Here is a 16,867-nt window from a genome sequence, read left to right as displayed (position 1 = left end):
CTGACCCTGTGAGGTGGGTGGAAGTGTCCCCATTTATAAATGAGGACCCTGTGGTCTGGAGAGGTTAACTAGCTTACCCAGGGTCACACGCACCAGAAAGTGGAAGAACTGAGTGACCTTGAATCCTGGGAAGCCAGAGTGAAAGACCCATTGGAGGTTCCCTGGTCCCCTCCGCTCACAGGGGAGCAAACCTGAGACCCATAGTTAGGACAGTGTGGGGACTGGCATTCAGGGACAGTGTTCTTTCCTTTTCACTGATAACAACAATAGTTATTCCATACTGAGGCCCCCAGCCTGGTCCTTGGAACATTCTGAGACAGTTCTAGTTAGGTCCATCCTTCAGAGAATTGAGAAAATGGTATCCAGATCATTTTCCCTGTGGCTCAGATGAGGAACCTGGCTGAGAAACGCCCTGGAGGATGAGTACCTGTCAGCTCTGGAGTCAGCTTCCTGGGCTGGAGTCCTGTTTGGCCCTGCCACTTACCGGCTAGGAGGCCTTGGGCAAGTAACCTAGCCTCTCTGAGCCTCAGGTTCCTCATCTGTGATGTGGGTATGATAGGGCCTCCCGCACTGGGTAGTTGTGAGGACTACAGCCTCAGTGAGGCTGTCATCATTAACATCCCCATCGCAAGCGGAAGCTGGCCACCGAGCTAGCTGATTAGAACTGGGGCTCCAGCCGGAGTTCCAGGCCCTCCGTGTCCTGCCCTGCAGGGATTACTTTCCTGGCTTCTGCTGCCACAGGTATCCCCACTTCTCTACCATGTGAAGGATCGTACGATGGGCCCTGCCCAGGGGGAAGCAGGTGTTCATGGAGACTTTCTTTACTCCTTCCTGGGCACGGGGCACTGCCTTCTATGGGGCGGGCTGGTGGCAGGCAAGTAGGCAGGTGGGCAGCCTCTCAGCCTGCCTGGGACCTTGCCCCTCCATGCCTGGCTCTTCACTGATGGGCTCCCAGCCTCCGGCCAGGCTCTCCCCGCACAATCTGAGCCGGACTCTGGAACCTGTGCCCTGAGGACGAGAGTGATAGACAGTAGGAAGCTGTTACAGGTCGTTTCCTACTGAGCAGCCTGGCTTGAGGGCAGAGCTTGTCTTCGGGGATCAGGTGGTCCTGGGATCAAATACAGCGAGCAAGTTGTGTTGCTTGCTGTGTGCAAGTTCTGTAGGCTCTGAGCCTCAGTTTCTCCTCCGAAAATGGAAACACTGCCTATCTCATGGCGTTACTAAGGCGAAATGAGAAAGCACAGGCTTGGTGTGACTCTCCCTTCCTATGCTGGTGGGCAGCTGGAGGGCTACGCTGTGCCCCTTGAGGCAGTGCGCACAGGCCCCACCCAGGCCTGGGAGGTACCTCTGCAAGAGTTCTATTCCTCTTCACTAGGGTACCAGATGGCTCCTGGTTCTGCAAGCAAAGCACATGCAGAACCAGGGCACATGGGTACTGCTAGGGGTTACCTAGAGGGAATCAGAGGTTTAGAGTGGGTGGGTGGCTTACCTCCAAGGTCACACAGCAAGGGAGTGACAGAGCTGGAAGTAAACTGAGGCTTCTGCTCCCAGCCAGCAGGACAGAAAGCCAGGGCTCAGAGATGGAGGCAGCCGAGCTGAGCCGTGGCTCTGGAGTCAAAAAGACCAGCTGTAGGGCCTGGGCTAAGTGCCTTCACCTCTCTCTGCCTCCGTTTTCTTAGCTGCAGAATGAGGATGACAATACCTGTATCAGAGAACTTTCAGGAGAACCATGTAGTTAATGTGTACAAAGCGTCACAGTGAAGTGCTAGAAAAAAGGTGGTTCTTTGAAAAAGGTGGGAGTAGCATGAGGGGTGGTATTGTGTCCCAAGTGAGGACTGGCTTTGGAATATTGAGTCCTGGGTGTGAATCCTGGCTCTGCCACCACTTTGCAGTGTGACCTTGGCCAAGTCCCTGCCTGTCTCTGGGCTTCATTCTTTGCATCTGTGAAGTGGAGGGTTCAGTTTGAAATGGTCTGGGGACGCCCTGCCTCTTCTAACGTCCTGTGGCTTTTTGCTGCCCATCTTCTTCGCCAGGAGAGGTCCAACTTCCCTTTGATGTTTCTGGAGCCCCAGGCCTTCCTGGCACCAGGACCAAGGCCTGCAGCCGGCTGTGTCCTCATCTCTGCAGTGTCCTCTAAAGGGCAGCCTCCTCTGAGCATGCTCAGCTCTCCCATCTCCTCCGCATATCTCCTGGCTCCCAGAGGCCTGAGGTGGCAAACTGTCCCCAGTGGACAGGGAGAGGAGGCGGGGAGAGGCCCGCCAATGCTCCCTCTGTGTCCGCACCCCCGCCCCCAACGCTTCGCAACGCTCGGCCAACTGGGCTGTTTTCAGGTGAAGTGTGTGGAGACTTTCAGGGCAGACCCGAGATGGATGCCTCGGGCACCTGCTTAGGGGGAAGCTCCAGCAGCTTAACCGCAGGGACTCTGCTGCTGAGGTTTCAGGGAACCTGCATCTGCAGGGCCCCAGCCACATCCACAGCTCTCAAGATCTGTACTCAGGTACCCTGGGAGAAAGCTTTACAGGTCTTATAGGGGACGAGAAGCAGGTTCAGTGGGGCTTCTGCCCCTCTTCAGCGTCCCCTCTGTCTTCTCTCAGCACCTCTAGAAACTCCTGCCAGCCAGACTCAGCCTGGAACCAGTGATGGCAGGGACAGGGCACAAGCTCTGCTTCGGAAGGTGCCCTGGTCTCCTGACAGCTGCGTCCCTGGCAGCCGTGCTCTGGTGCCAGCGGGCCCTCTCTGGCCTGGGACTGGGGAGACAGTGACGGGACCACGCCCTTTGCTGAGCACTTTCTTTGGCAGCCCTTTGCTCCAGATACATCACCTCCTCGGACCCTCAGGACAGCCCTTTGACATAGAAATGATTATGAGCCCCACTTTTCAGATGAAGAAATGGGGACTCAGTGGTTGAGTGCCTGCTAGTAGGTGGCAGAGCCAGGAAACCAGGCTGCTGGGTTCTCAAGACCAGCCTCCCTGCCTCCTCTGGTAACTGAGTTTGAGTTGAAACTCGGGACAGAATTCTGAGGCGACACCCCGGTGTGTTTTTTCAGTGTCTCCCTTCCCAGCCATCTCGCTCCCAGCCTGCACCTGGACTGCCTCCCCTGGCCCAGCCCTCCTACAAGCCCGGGACCAGCCCCTCTGCCTCAGTCCTCCAGAGAGCTGGCTGCCGGGCCCCCAAGGGAAGCTGCCTCTAGTGCAGACTGCCGCCTGACCGGGGTTCCTCCTCTCACTAGGGCCTGGCTGCCTGGCTGGGCCAAGGCTTCAGAGTGAGTCTCTACTCCTGCGGAGGGCCCAGCACCTCTGGTGTCACCATATTCCTGCTGTGCTCTTGTGGAACCCAAGTCAGGTGGCAGCCACGCTGGGCCACACAATAGGCTGAGCCCTGGAGGGCAGACATGCCCTGCTCCCCAGGAGCAGAGAGGCCCCTTGCCATCCCACCCCTCCCTCCAAGATGTGTCCTTCTCCCTCTGCATCTTCCTTGAAAGCGGAGTCGTCACGGTGATTGCCACAGCTCTCTGGGTGTTTGTTTTATTTTCCTCTCAGTCTTTTTACTTCCATTCCCTCCTCTTTCTCACAGCCACCCTGTGCCACGGTATTGCTTTATCCCCATGCTAGAGGGGAAGGAAGTGGGGTTCAGGGCAGTACCGTGATTTGCCATAGATCACCGAGAAGTTCAAGTTTAGAACAGAAGCCAGCTCCCTTGTTGGCAGACCAGGATCTGTACACTGCCCCATGCTGCTTGTGCAGTCTTGCTCTGCATGAAGACTGTTCTGAGCCCAGACATCGTGCTTGTTGGCATGGACAGAGACGGTATTACACTTTGTCCACTAGCGGGGCTCATCGGTCAGATGTCAGAGCTGGAAAGGCTCTCAGCATGCCTCTGAGGATGGGGAAGCTGAGGCCAGAGAAAGGCAAGGGCTTGTTCAAAGCACCTAGTGAGGTGGTGGCAGGATCTAGACTGGAATCCGGATCTCCTGAGCCCCACCCTGGGCTTGGCTCAGGCCCTTTTCCTCTCCCAGTGTTGCTTCCTGGTTTCTGCAGGCATTTGGAGGTGAGATGGAGGCTGGGCTGGTCCACCTGCTGGAATCTGCAGGAAGCAGTGCCGGCTGCCCCTGGATCCTAGACTTGATGGCTAGGCAGTTGGAGAGCTCTGCTCCACCCCAGGGTGCTGAGCCTGGGGGCAGCACCATCTCCCTGACTTCCTCCCCAGGGTGCTTGCAGGCAGGACTTTTTCGCCTCCTCTGTCACAGCCCTCCAGCAGTTCTGCCTGGTTCACCAGGTTGACCCAGAATTCTCTCTCCAGGCTGCTTAAGGCCTTTTCACAGTCTGGCCCTGGGTGAGCCCTGGACTGGGTCAGTGGTCTCAGCTTTGTGACCTGGCTCTGCTGTTACCCGTGATCCTGGCTGCATGTCTGGATCTCTCTGAGCTTCTGTTTCCTCATCTGTTGTCTACGGCCTTGGGTTTTAGTGAGGACCAGAGAAAAGGCTGCTTTATGACCATCTGAGTGATGGTTTCCTCTTCAGCCTTCACTGTCATTTACGCCCAGTAGAAGTCCTCTGCCTACACCACACTCGTTCCGCCTGTCCTGCCTTTTCGGACGCTGGGGCTTTGCTTGGAAGACCTTCCCCGTGTCTCCCTAACCCCAGCCCTTCCTTCAGACTCAGGCCAGTTCAGCTAGTGTTTAGTGCACACAAGCTTAGTGCCAAACACTGGAGATTAGGTTAAATTAGGACAGGAATTCTGCCCTCAAATAGTCATGCAGACTCAACAAACAAGTTTTACCCTTGCCCTGTGCCAGGCTCTGTGCTAAGTGCTGGAGAGTCAGCGGTGAGTAAGGCAGGGTCCCTGCCCTTGAGCAATCTGGACGGGAGACGGCCAACCAGCCACACGGTGTGAGCAGACTCTTTGGGTCTGCTCAGTGCTCCCATGTCTGGGTCTCATGTGGTCCTCACAACAACCTTGTTAGGCCACTGAGGCAGGAGACGATCATCCACTAAGCAAATACTGATTGCAAGCCTACCGTGTGCCAGGCACAGCTCTAGGTGCTAGGGACACGACAGCGACTGGACAGTCTGCCTTGATGGAGTTTGCATTCTGGGTCAGGGGAACCGTCAGTGAGCACAAACAGGAAGTGATAAGTGCTCTTAAGAATGATAAAGCAGGGTGGGCGGATAGGAGGGTACGGGAAGGCCTCCCTGAGGAGGGACCCGTAAGAAGGGAGGGAATCTGCCGTCCACGTCCACGTATTCAGTGTAGAACGTTTCAGGCAGAGGAGCCAACAAATGCAAAGGCCCTGGGGTGGAATCATATTTGCATCCAGGGAAAAGCAAGGAGGCCAGTAGCTCCAGAAGGGAGTGAGTGGAGCCAGATCCGGTGTTTGCCACTGGACTGGGTTATGGGTTGTGAGAGAAAGAAAGGAGTCAGGATGATTCCAGGGTTTGGGGCCTGAGCAACTGAGTGATGCTGGGGAGATGGGGACCGGGGGAGGAGGAGCAGGTTTGGGGGTGGGGAAGTGAGAGTTCAGCTCCTGTGCCCTTGCTACTCTGCAGGTCCACCCTGTGCACACCCAGACACACCAGCTTCAGGGTCACCCCACGCCCATCCCACCGGAAGCCTCCCCATCTTCTCAGGCTCACTCCAAGCTCTGTCCTCTGAGAGTCATTTTCTTTCATCAGTGTCTTTCTGGCCTTTCTGAGTGGTCACCAAAACCTAGCTGAGGGTTGCCAGGCACCCCTTCTTCATCACCACCCCCAGATGCTGTGAAGCGCATAGTAGACTCTGTAGCCAATTGAGCTGGGAGGGGTAGAAGGGGCCCCGGATGCCTCCCCAGGGCGCTGTTCCCTCCTCCCCGCCCAGCCAGCACCACCTAAGTCCTGTTCTCTCTTTGCAGCTCCCCCTCCCTCCTCTGCGGCAGCTGAAAATGGGGCGCCAGGACTTGCTTTCTGCACAGCTGTTGTCCTGGAAATGGTAGAATTTCTCTTTGTGTTGCTTTCCTACGGCCACCTCTCTGTACTCCACCTCTCTATATCTGAGTACGATGATATCGTGAGCAAGTTCAAGTTATATCTAATGAATTTAGTTCATTGTTGTGCTTCTAAGCTAAGTGACTTTCAGCTGGGACATTAAGAACAGCAGGTATTTGGTATACTCAATTTCAGTTTTCTCTTAAATTTGGATTTTGCAAACACTACACACTACCCCCACCAAAAGGAAAAGAAAAACCCAGCTTTCCCAGGGCTCTAAGGTTTCTGGAAATAGAACCTCTATTATTGAACCTCTTGTTTCTTCCCCACCCCAGGTGTGGGGCAGACTGGTGCTTGGAGCTCCTGCTGCTGTCTGTAAGTCCTGAGAGCAGTCTGGCAGGAGCCACGACAGGGCTGGGGATGGGGATGGGCAGGGAGGGCAGAGCCCGAGCTAGGGAGTGGCACACCTGGGGCACCAGGAAAGGAAGGGGATGGTGGCTTGAAACCAGACTGATGCCAGGTTCTTTCCCAGCTCAAGCACTCTGTGCTTTCCTCTCCTCCACACTCTGTGGTTGAAATCTGGGGAGCGCAGAAAGGCCTCCTTTGAAAGGGATGTGATTTAGATTTTTCTGATACCAGTGGTACCACAGGGTCAGGAGAAAGCAGAAGCCGAGGCCCTCTGGTCTCACTGCCAGCCGCAGAGGTGAGGCCTCCCTGGAACTCTTAGTGGAGGATCTCAGAGTATAAGGAAGCAGGCTTCAGCCTAATGCTATCGTGGAGGGACCATCCAATACATGATGGCACAGGCAAGGCCGTACACACAGTGAGGTTGCTTCACAGGGGGCAGGGCTGGGGGGCTGGGGGCGTGGGGTCAGCCTGGGTCTGAAACACTGCTCAGTAACCCTGGCTCTCTGACCTTGGGGCACGTAAGTGGTCATCCCTCTGACCTTCTCTTTACCCACCTTAAAATGGGGACAATAATAGTACCTACTGCAGTAGGGTTGTTGAGAGAATTGAACAAGATGCTGCAGTGAAGTGTTTAGCCCAGTCTCTGCCCCACAGAAGCAGTCACAGCACAGTGTGTAGCTTACACCATTTACACAAAAATTTTAAACTTATAGATACAGAAAAGCTTCGAAGTTTATGTATCAGTCTGTTTCGGGGGTTGGGGGGTCGTCGAATGGGTGTAGGAAACGGAGAATCACCGGCGGATTATTCTCCTTTGACTTAATGGACTCATATACTTTTGGAAAAAAGTTTTAAACGACCATGATTTCATTTAAATCACCAAAGTAATATATTTCCATTTTGAAAAAAATCAGAAGAAACCAGTGTGTATCCCATGGTCCCCCGCCAGGGACCCAAACCAGCCACGAGTGTCTTTGGAGCCTGAGGTCCTACCCACCCCCCTGAGCTGCTGCCCTTTCTGGCTGCGCGGAGACCTCTGCTGCCTGCCGTTGCCTGCTGGAGCTCTGTATTTTGTCAACATGCACAGGCTGTTTACTGCCTGTCCCTGTTCCTGTCCCTACCTCCCCGCCCCTCCGTGAGTCATCCTCCACCTCACCGCATGGGGACTCCATCCAGCATCTATCCTGTGGGGGGTGGGGAGAATCTGCGGGAGTGAAATTCATTCAGCAAATGTTTATGGAGAGCTTGGGTGATTGGGGAGGCTGGACTGGGTACCTAGAGTTGCTGTTCCAGCTCAGGGTGAGGTGAGGGGGAGTAGGGGATACTGAAATGGGACTTGAGACCCAGGGAGAAGTCTGGTGGGAGTGAAAGACAGGGCAGGAATAGAACCTGACTCAAGGGCCAGACCTGAAGGTCAGGGGCCCCTCTGAGGCCCGCAGCATCAGCTCGGGCCCCTTGACTTGGGTCCTCGCATGCCTGCCTCCTCCAGCTGTGTGCCAGCACCTTCCTCACTTCCAGTCTCATTTCCAGGCTGGCTGGAGGCCTCAGGGTCCTCGGAAGGCTTTTGAGACGCCCTCTCTGTGCATTTGTTCACTCTTCCCCCATCAGCCCCCTGCCCTCCAGACCCAACTTCAATTCCACATCCTTTAGGAAGCTTCCATCTTTCCCTGAACCCACTCATCCTGAGCATTATTTTCATGGGGCTCAGGATATTTGGAAAGCCACCTCAGATCCATTCGACAAGATTAGTGCCAGCCCCGCGTGCTGGGCTGCCAAGTCGCCTAGAATACCAGCTGCAGAGCTCTCACTCCTCAGTTTGCAGGAGCACCTGACTCAGCCTGGGGGTTCAGGGAAGGCTTCCCAGAGGAGGTGACACCTGCGCTGGGTTTTGAAAGGTGGGTAGAAGTTCAAGGTGAAGGATTTCCCTCTGTGTGCACAGAGATGGGGTTTGGGGACTTCTAGCAACTGGAGGACAGGGGTTGATAGGGATGGGAGGTTAAGTGCTAAGGGTTAACGAACCTGGAATCCTGATCACAGCTTCTCCTGCCAGGTCTCCGAGAGGGCCCGGCAAGTCACAGCATCACTCTGCTTACTGCTTTCGAGTCTCCTTGTCCCCCCTGCCCTCCGGCCCATGTGGCATTTCTGTCCTTACCTCCCCTTTATCAATCATCTCTGAAGTTTGTCTGCCATGTCACAATGTACAGGTGCTTCTGTATGCAGTCCCTTGATTCTCACTTGTCTACACCTGAGGAAACTGAGGTCGTCTGTGGTGATTTGCCCAAGCCTCCTGGTTACTAAAGGGCAGAGCTGGGCCTCAAACCCAGGTTTTGACCTCCTGGCTTAGTCGTCTTTTCCCCATGCCTCAGGTGACCCAGCGTATGCTGTTGTGTTCTCAGCTAGCTTATTAGCTAATTTCCCACCCAGACTCGATGTTCCCAGAGGGTGGGACCCTGTCTCCCTGAGATGTGGATTGAAACAGGCAAGAGATAGAGGTACCATTTGGAAGAATGATGGGAAAAGGCACAGAGAGACAGACTCCACCAGCATGGGGAAGAGTTCTTCTCCAGGTACTTGGAACAGATTTATTTTTGGCTGTTTTGCAGGGGAGGCATATTGCAGACTTGAATTCTCTTCCTGTTGGTGCTCACACATTTAGTTTTCATTGATGCAGCCTGGCACAAAGAACTGGCAATTAGGAGACCTGGGTTCTAATTCTGACTCTGCCACTTCCCAGGTAGGTAGCCTTGGGCAAGTCACTTCACCTCTCTGAGCCTCAGTTTCTTCATCTGTCAAATGGGGGTCAGGATATGAGATGAAATGAGAGGAGCTATGGAAAAGCCTTGCATCAGACACTCTAAGTGTCCAGTAAGTGGTTTTCTCCTTCTCTGTGTTGGAGATTGTATCTTAAAGTGAATCATGATCAAATATAGTCTTACTGAGTGGGCACTGTTGGTTTACATTTTTTTAAAATTGTCGCTCATTGGGTGACTCCTGTGGGCCAGGAGCTCTAAATAAATGATCTCAGTGACACAGCCACCCTGGTCACTGGGTGACCAGGTCAGGCATCACCCCAGCAACAGAGGAGGAACCAAGACTCAGAGAGAAATGTAACAGTTATTGTGCTAAGTGTTTGACATACGCCATCTCATTTAATCTTTTCAGCAACACTCATATTTGGATATTGGCAAAGGCTTGGCGAAGTCAAGCCTTCCTATTTGTCTTTTTCTTTCCTTGTTTTTCATTCATTCATTACCCATACATCCATTTGCTACGTGCAGGGTACTTATGCTGGGGTCTTTAAAGGATACAGACCCTAGAAGGCCTTTTTTCCTGCTTCTCTCTCTGGTAAACTTCAAAGCCCAATTCAGATGGTCCCTGCTCTGGGAGCATCACCTACTCTTGAAATTTCAGAGCCCCCTTCCTTTTTCCCACACTTCACATCTGAAAGTCAGTTTTATCTCAATTCACAAATAGTTACTATGCCTACTCTATGCTGGCAGCTGGAGACCCAGCTGACTCTAGAAAGTTCCCACCCTTAGGGAGCTTAACACCTAAGTGATGGACAGGTGCGCACCAGCAGGTCATGATAACGTAGAGTGATTCATGCTATACCTGGGTTTTGAAGATTCTAATAATAATAGCACTCACCGCTTTTTGCCAGCATTGAGTGCTAACATTGTTTGGCATCCTTTGCCCTGATTATGTCCTCTTGTGCTCCAGAAACCTTCTGAAATAGGCTTTTACACAGATGGGGAGACTGAGGTTAGGAGATGTAACTTGCTCAAGGCCACCAAGCTAGTCAGTGGCTACGCCCTGATTGGAACCAAGGGCAGAGGGGCGAGCGCCACACATCTTTGTCTCTGCCGGTCTGGCTGCAAACCTACTGAGGCGCCGCCAACTGCATCTGGTTTATCTTTCTCCCTGGTCCTCAGAGCTGACGTTGATGGTGGGAAGAATCAACACGGAGAGGAATCTGACTCAAGAACAATCAGAGCCCCTCCTACCCCAAAGAACCCTCCGGCCCCAGTGGAGACCGGAGCTGAATACAGACCAGGCAGGCAGGGGCTGACAATTCCCTCCTCCTACCCTAGGAGTTCAGGAGAAGACTGACCCCTTCTGGCTGAGTTAACTGGGGAGTGAGGCAGCAGGCTTAAAAGATGGGAAAGATTCCTCAAGGTCTTTCCTCGGCCTCTAGAGCGGAAGAGGAGCAGTGGTGCGACTTCCCTGGAGAAGAGCTCCTGGGAAGAAACACCTCTGGCACCCTGGGAACCACTCTGGGGCTCTTCAGTCCTGGGTTCTGACGCTCCCCTTAGAAACAAAATAAGAATAAAACCAGGGATAACGTAGGGAGTGGCTAAGAACAGAGACTGGAGCCAGACTGCCTGGATTTGAATCAGTTACCAGCCACTTGACTTTGAGCAAGTTGCTTCACCTTTCTGTGCCTCAGTTTCCTCATCTCTAAAATGAGGGGATGGTAATTGTGACTTCCCAGAGCTTGGTGAGGTGCAAGTAAGTTAGATGTGTCAACACATTGCTATAAACCATAGAGTGCCAGGCTTTCCTTGGGAGGTATTACCTTTCATTACTGTAGTTGAGACTGGTTGCTGGGGCAGTTGAAGAGGGAGTTAAACGGAATTGTTGTGCAACCAGGAACCCCTTGGGACCTGGCCGAGTTGCAGCCCCAGAGTAGTCCTCAGGCCTGGAACTAGGGCAGCAGAGCCCATCGCGTACCCCTGGGTCCCTGGTGACCCGGCACTGGTGGGCCAAGGAGGCCCCTCTTCCCGGCACTCTCCTCTGACCGCCAGGGCAGGGGAAAGATTCGGGAAGTGGGACTGGGGTGTCTGGTCACCCCGGCAACCAAGGGTGATGTGGGAGAGCCTCGTCTGCCTGCTCCACTGCGCCAGTCTCAGCAGATGGGGACAGTCTGAGGAGCTGTAAATAAAATGTTCTCATGGTGGAGAGCAGAGAGGCTGCAGAGGACCAGGAGCCCCTCATCAATATGAAGTTTAGCCCAATGCCTGTTCCGTTTACGTGTGTGTGTCAGAGAGAGAGTATGTGCGTGTGTCTGTGTAAGAAGGAGAAGAGGGTGGGTGAATGTGTGTGTTTGTCAGAGTATGTGTGTCAGAGAGAGCAAGAATATGGGTGATTGTGTGCATGTGTGTGCGTAAGAAAGTGAGTGTGTGTGTCAGAGAGAGAGAGAGTGTGTGTGAGTATGTATGCATGTGAGTGTTCCCACAGTGCCCCCACTTGCCCAACTGCCACCTACACTGGACAGAGTGAGAAACACGTCTCCCCTCCCCCAGCCTCTTCACATCAAAGGGAGGCCAGCCCCAACCTGTGTCGGTGGGTTTGCCCCATGGTGGGGATGTTGAATTCCACACCTTCTCCTCCTGTCCTTGCCCTGGGAGGCCTGGGTGCTCCTGAAGGAGGCCGTGTGGCTTGAGCGATCACTGGACTTGGAGCCTCACGGGTTCTCGTGGTGGGACTGGTCGTGACCACTGACAGGTCACCGCTTCCCTTTGAGTCTCAGTTTCCCCAACCGTGTAATGGAGGATTTGGATGGTCTCCAAGGTCTGTTTCACCTCTCACGGAGCTGGATCTGATTCTAACTGCCCCTGCCCCACCCCCGATTCCATCCTGGTGACATCACCACTGCCACGAGTTCGAGCCTTGGAAGTTTTGCCTCATTTCTTGGCATCTTGGGGTCTTGCCTCAGTGCTGGGCCTTTGTGAGGGGACCAGGAACCCAACTGTCCCCCCTTCCACCTCACTCAGTGTCAGCAAGCTTCCTGCGCTTTGAGGGGACTCTTCAGGGTGGAGTCAGGGCCTTGGGAGAGGGACACGCCAGAACAGGCCCTCAGGCCCCCTTCCACCGTGCTGATGACAGAATCTAGCCCCCCCCCACCCCAAAGCTGCTTTCCAGTAATGTGCCGCCTACCCGGAGGCCAGGAGCCAGAGTGGATCCCAGACCTTCCTCCCCAGCCTGGGAGAGGCAGGGCCAACACAGGAAGGCCTGGGAGGATCTGCTCCCGGAGCAGGGCTCCAGCCCCAGGTACTCTGGGGGCTGGCTTATTTGAAGAAAGTAAGATGCTCTGAGCTAGAGTCAGGCTCCTCCATTAGACTCTGGGGAGGCTGCTGAATTCTGCCGGAGCCCCAGCTTTCTCTTCTGCAAAATGGGGACAGTAGCTATCCCACAGGGCTGTTGTGAGGACTAAAGAGGTGACATGTGCCATGCTGCCTGCTCAGGGCCTGGCTCCTGATGCACCTTTAGGAGTAATGAACATTCTTCATGTTATTGTTCTTGACTTGTTTCACACACACACACACACACACACACACACACAGCCCCCCACCCCCACCCTGGGGCTGTGGCTTATTTGTCTCTGGGTCTCCGTGGGGCCAGGAAAGCTCTGGATTGGATGATGGCAGAGAGGGCCTAACATGCTAGGTGGAGGTGGAAGCTGTCCTCCACCTGCCCTGGGCTGTCTCTTTAGACTCTGCCTCCTCCTGAGGCAGCCGTTGGTGCTCAGCTCCCAGGGGTGGGGGGTAGGGGGGTGGGGGCCAGCTGACTGGGTTTGGCTTCCCCAAACTCACATGCTGTCCTGTCTCCCCAAGGATATGGTGTCACCCACACATGGTGGGGGGGGCAGGTAGAGGTACAGGAATGGTGTTCTGGAGAGGCAAACTAGACTACGCAAAGTTCTGCAGGCAAAAGAGGATGTAGCTCATTTGCAAGGAATTCGTCAAGGTTGAAACGTAAGAATAAACAGTGGAGGGACTTCCCTGGCAGTCCAGTGGTTAGGACTCGGTGCTTTCACTGCCGTGGGCCCAGGTTTGATCCCTGGTCAGGGATCTAAGATCCCGCAAGCTGCACAGCATGGCCAAAAAAAAAAAAAAAAAAAAATTGACAGTGGGGAGCGGGGAGCATGAGACCTCAGCAAGACCAGATGATGGAGGCAGTGCTGAAAGTTTGGACTTTAACCTTTTAGCAAGTGATCAAGGGAGACTCAGACTCAACCTGACCTACCCTTCCCAGTGTACCAGCCGGGTGAACACTGAGGGTTACTGAAGGGCCCTCAAAGACAGGGGACGGGGGAGGGGGCCTTTTTAGCTAAGAGGTGACTTTTGGTCAGGTCTGTTTTCGCGTCTCCTGGCCTAGGATGGAGATGCGTTTTTTCCAACATGTTTTGAGTATCTCCTGGGTGCTGGGCGCTGTGACAAGGTTCTGGGCCGGATAGTGTACTGAGTCTTGAATTGTAGCTGTACTGGCGCCACCCAGATCAGTACCTGAGAGCAGGAGGGCTTTGGGCATGGGGAGGGATGTTCCTCTTCCTTCCCAAGGATCTCAGGGATGAAGAGAGCAGAGACCTGGCCAAACAGGTTATCGGGAATCATGTGGGTCCTGGCCAAGCCCTTTGCATTTTCAGATCAGTAGATACTTGTTGAGTGCCTACTGTGTCCCCAGCCCTGGAGATATAATCATAAACAGGTATGGAATCTGCCTGCACAGAGCTTACAGGCTAAGGAGGGGAGGAGAGCAAGAGCCTTCACCTTGAGCAAAGTGTCAAGCAGACCCTCTTAACCAAGAGGACCTTGGGGGTTATGTGCCCGACATGCAGCTAGATGCCCAGGTCTTCTCCACCCACCTCCTCACCCAAAACAAACCAAAAACCCATGGCCAAACCCATAGCATTGAGAGGTACCCTCTCTGAAAGGGATTTTTGCTACCTCCCAGCTCTGGGTTTGGAACCAAGGGGGCCCGCTGCAGAGAGTGGCCTGCTGCTACTGCTGGTCAGGACCTGGCTTGCGGAGATAGTTGATGGGTCTCAAGCAGAGGGGCATTTTATGCCTTAATGGGGAGGAAGGAGGGGTTGACTTAAAGAACTGCGGAATTCGATGGGAGCTTCTGAGTCAGACCTGGGTTCTGTCCTGGTTCTGCTACTGATGTGCTGTGTGACCTTGGGCAAGTCCCTTCCCCTTTCTGAGCTTCAGTTGCCCTGTCTTTAAAGTGGGTGGAATTGGGCTAGAAACAGGGTGGCAAACAGGTTTTGTCTCACATGCAAAAGTGATGTATTGCCGTCGGCCTCCTGAGCAGCTCTCTGGGCTCAGCAGGAAAGTACGCGAGTCTGGGGTTTGGAAGTTGCTGCGTGCGTTCTGCACGTTTGCAGGCCCCTGGCAGTATGATTCCCCAGGTTCCTTCCTGCACTGATACTCTTTGACTCCTCTGTGCTTCTTCCTATCTCCTGTGTCACTTCCCTACCAACCATTGTCTGCCTTTTGCTTAAATACCTCCATGATGAGGAACTGGCTGTCTTCCCTCAGACAGAATTGTTGGATTGTTAGGCCTGGTCTTGAGCTCACATCTGTCTCCCTGAACTTGTCCCTGGAAAGTGACTTGGGTTCAGGTGTAGGTAATGCCCTTAGGATTGCAGATAGAAGTTGTGAGTGGGGACGGCACCAGAAAAGAACTCCTGCCCTGACCTGGGCCTACAGGGTGGTCAGGGAACTTGGAGGTACTTGGAGCCCCCGTAATCAGTGTATAATTTCTGCTTTCTGGAGGCATACAGAGCTGCTTCTTTATACTACTCTATGACAGTGACAGAGATAGCATCTGTATATCCTTTGCAAAAAGCACTTTAACAACATCATCACTTAGTTTATACAGCAACCCTCTGGGGCTGGTATCATCAGCTCTGTTTTACAGGCGAGGAAGCTGAGGCTCAGGAAGTTAACAGAGCGGCCTTCTGAAACCAAGCCTGTGCCCCTCTCACCAGCTGCCCTCCTCGTCCCCAACCCCATCCCCAGCCTTCTGTTCTCCTTGCTCCCCGCAAGCCCATGCCTCCCGTTCTCTCACCCTCTGCAGGTTTCCACGTGATCCCCACCATCTCGAGCATTGTCCCGGAGAGCTGCCTACTGATCGTGGTGGGGCTGCTGGTGGGGGGCCTGATCAAGGGCGTGGGCGAGACGCCCCCCTTCCTGCAGTCAGACGTCTTCTTCCTCTTCCTGCTGCCGCCTATCATCCTGGATGCGGGCTACTTCCTGCCCCTGCGGCAGTTCACAGAGAACCTGGGCACCATCCTGATCTTCGCCGTGGTGGGCACGCTGTGGAATGCTTTCTTCCTGGGCGGCCTCATGTACGCCGTGTGCCTGGTGGGCGGCGAGCAGATCAACAACATCGGCCTCCTGGAAAACCTGCTCTTCGGCAGCATCATTTCAGCCGTGGACCCCGTGGCCGTGCTGGCCGTCTTCGAGGAAATTCACATCAATGAGCTGCTGCACATCCTTGTCTTCGGGGAGTCCCTGCTCAATGACGCCGTCACTGTGGTGAGGGGGCAGGGACCACACCCACGTGCACACAAGATGCAGATCCGAATTCAGGTCCAGAGTGAATCCCACATCCACCCGCTAATGATAGTAATAAGATAGCAAATGTCCCTTCCTGCTTGCTGTGTGCGGACATCATGATGGGCACTGGACGTGGATTATCTCATTTCATCCTCATGACCACCTTAGGAGGTGCTTATTATTCTCACTTTACAAAGGAGGAATCAGGCTCAAAGAAGTTAAATAACTCACTAGAATATGATAGAACCAAAATTAGAAGCCAGGTCTGTCTGACCCCAGGACCTGAGCTCTTGGCCTTACCAGGTCATGTGCTCTGTCCCTGATGGATTGTGGTGTGATCTTGGTTAAATTACTTGTCCTCTTTGTACCTCAGTTTACCCTTTATAGACCGTTTAGTCTCTGAGGCGCATTTCGGCTTTCATGGTAGCTGTGTCTTAAGTTAGAGTTTAATTTGTGCAGAGTTCGAGGGCAGCAATTGTGGAAGGGGGCCTTGCCTCTAAAACCTACAGAAGGTGACAAGTGGGTTGGTTTGGGTTGGCCACTTCCTTACTGTGTGAGCTTAGGCAAGTGACTGTACCTCTCTGGGCCTCACCTTTGACAGCTGCAAAGTGGCAGAGTAGTTAGTGCTTTCCTTCCGGGTCTAGCGAGGACAGACACCTCCTACTGCAGGGTCTGCATGTGGCAAGGCTGTGTATGTTTGCACATACCCTTCCTCCCAGTCGGCTTCCTCAGGAAACAGATACGTGTATGTGCACACTCACGTTGTGTTGTGGAAACACCTACACCCCCCTCCTAGCTGGACCCCTCAGAGAGCAGCTGCCCGCACAGGAAAACACAAGGACACGTGTGCACGCTCGCACACACACTCCCACTTCCCCCCCAGCCCCTCAGGAAGCCGCACCTGAAAGAAGCGACAGACGGTGGTGGTCGGCTGCTGACAGCCTGGGCTTCCTCTCCCTCTTCCTTCCCCGCCACCCTCGTCAGCTCCTCAGGAGGCTGGTGGAGCAGCAGCCTGACCTGAGCAGGCTGGCGTCTGTCCTGTCTCTTCTTGCCCAGGGTTACCACACCAGCCTGTTGCCCCATCTGTAACAGGGATTGCAGTGCTTAGCCTGTCATCCTCCCGGGGTTCTGACAGGAGTCACACTCACTGATGTC

The 16,867-nt window shown here is 54.0% G+C and overlaps 1 protein-coding gene across 1 annotated transcript in view; it reads left to right on the top strand.

Moving 5' to 3' along the window:
- The window catches only part of SLC9A1 (solute carrier family 9 member A1), a 49,367-nt gene that overhangs the window by 20,873 nt on the left and 11,627 nt on the right, over window positions 1-16,867 (top strand). The window contains exon 2 of the mRNA XM_060017083.1: window positions 15,231-15,691. Coding sequence (XP_059873066.1) covers window positions 15,231-15,691 — 461 coding nt within the window. The remainder of the gene's footprint in view (window positions 1-15,230; window positions 15,692-16,867) is intronic.

This window comes from Delphinus delphis, chromosome 1, assembly GCF_949987515.2.
Source record: "Delphinus delphis chromosome 1, mDelDel1.2, whole genome shotgun sequence".
Taxonomy (NCBI): Eukaryota; Metazoa; Chordata; class Mammalia; order Artiodactyla; family Delphinidae; genus Delphinus; species Delphinus delphis.
Note: the sequence above shows the minus strand (reverse complement) of the source record. Positions and strands in the feature narration are given on the sequence as shown.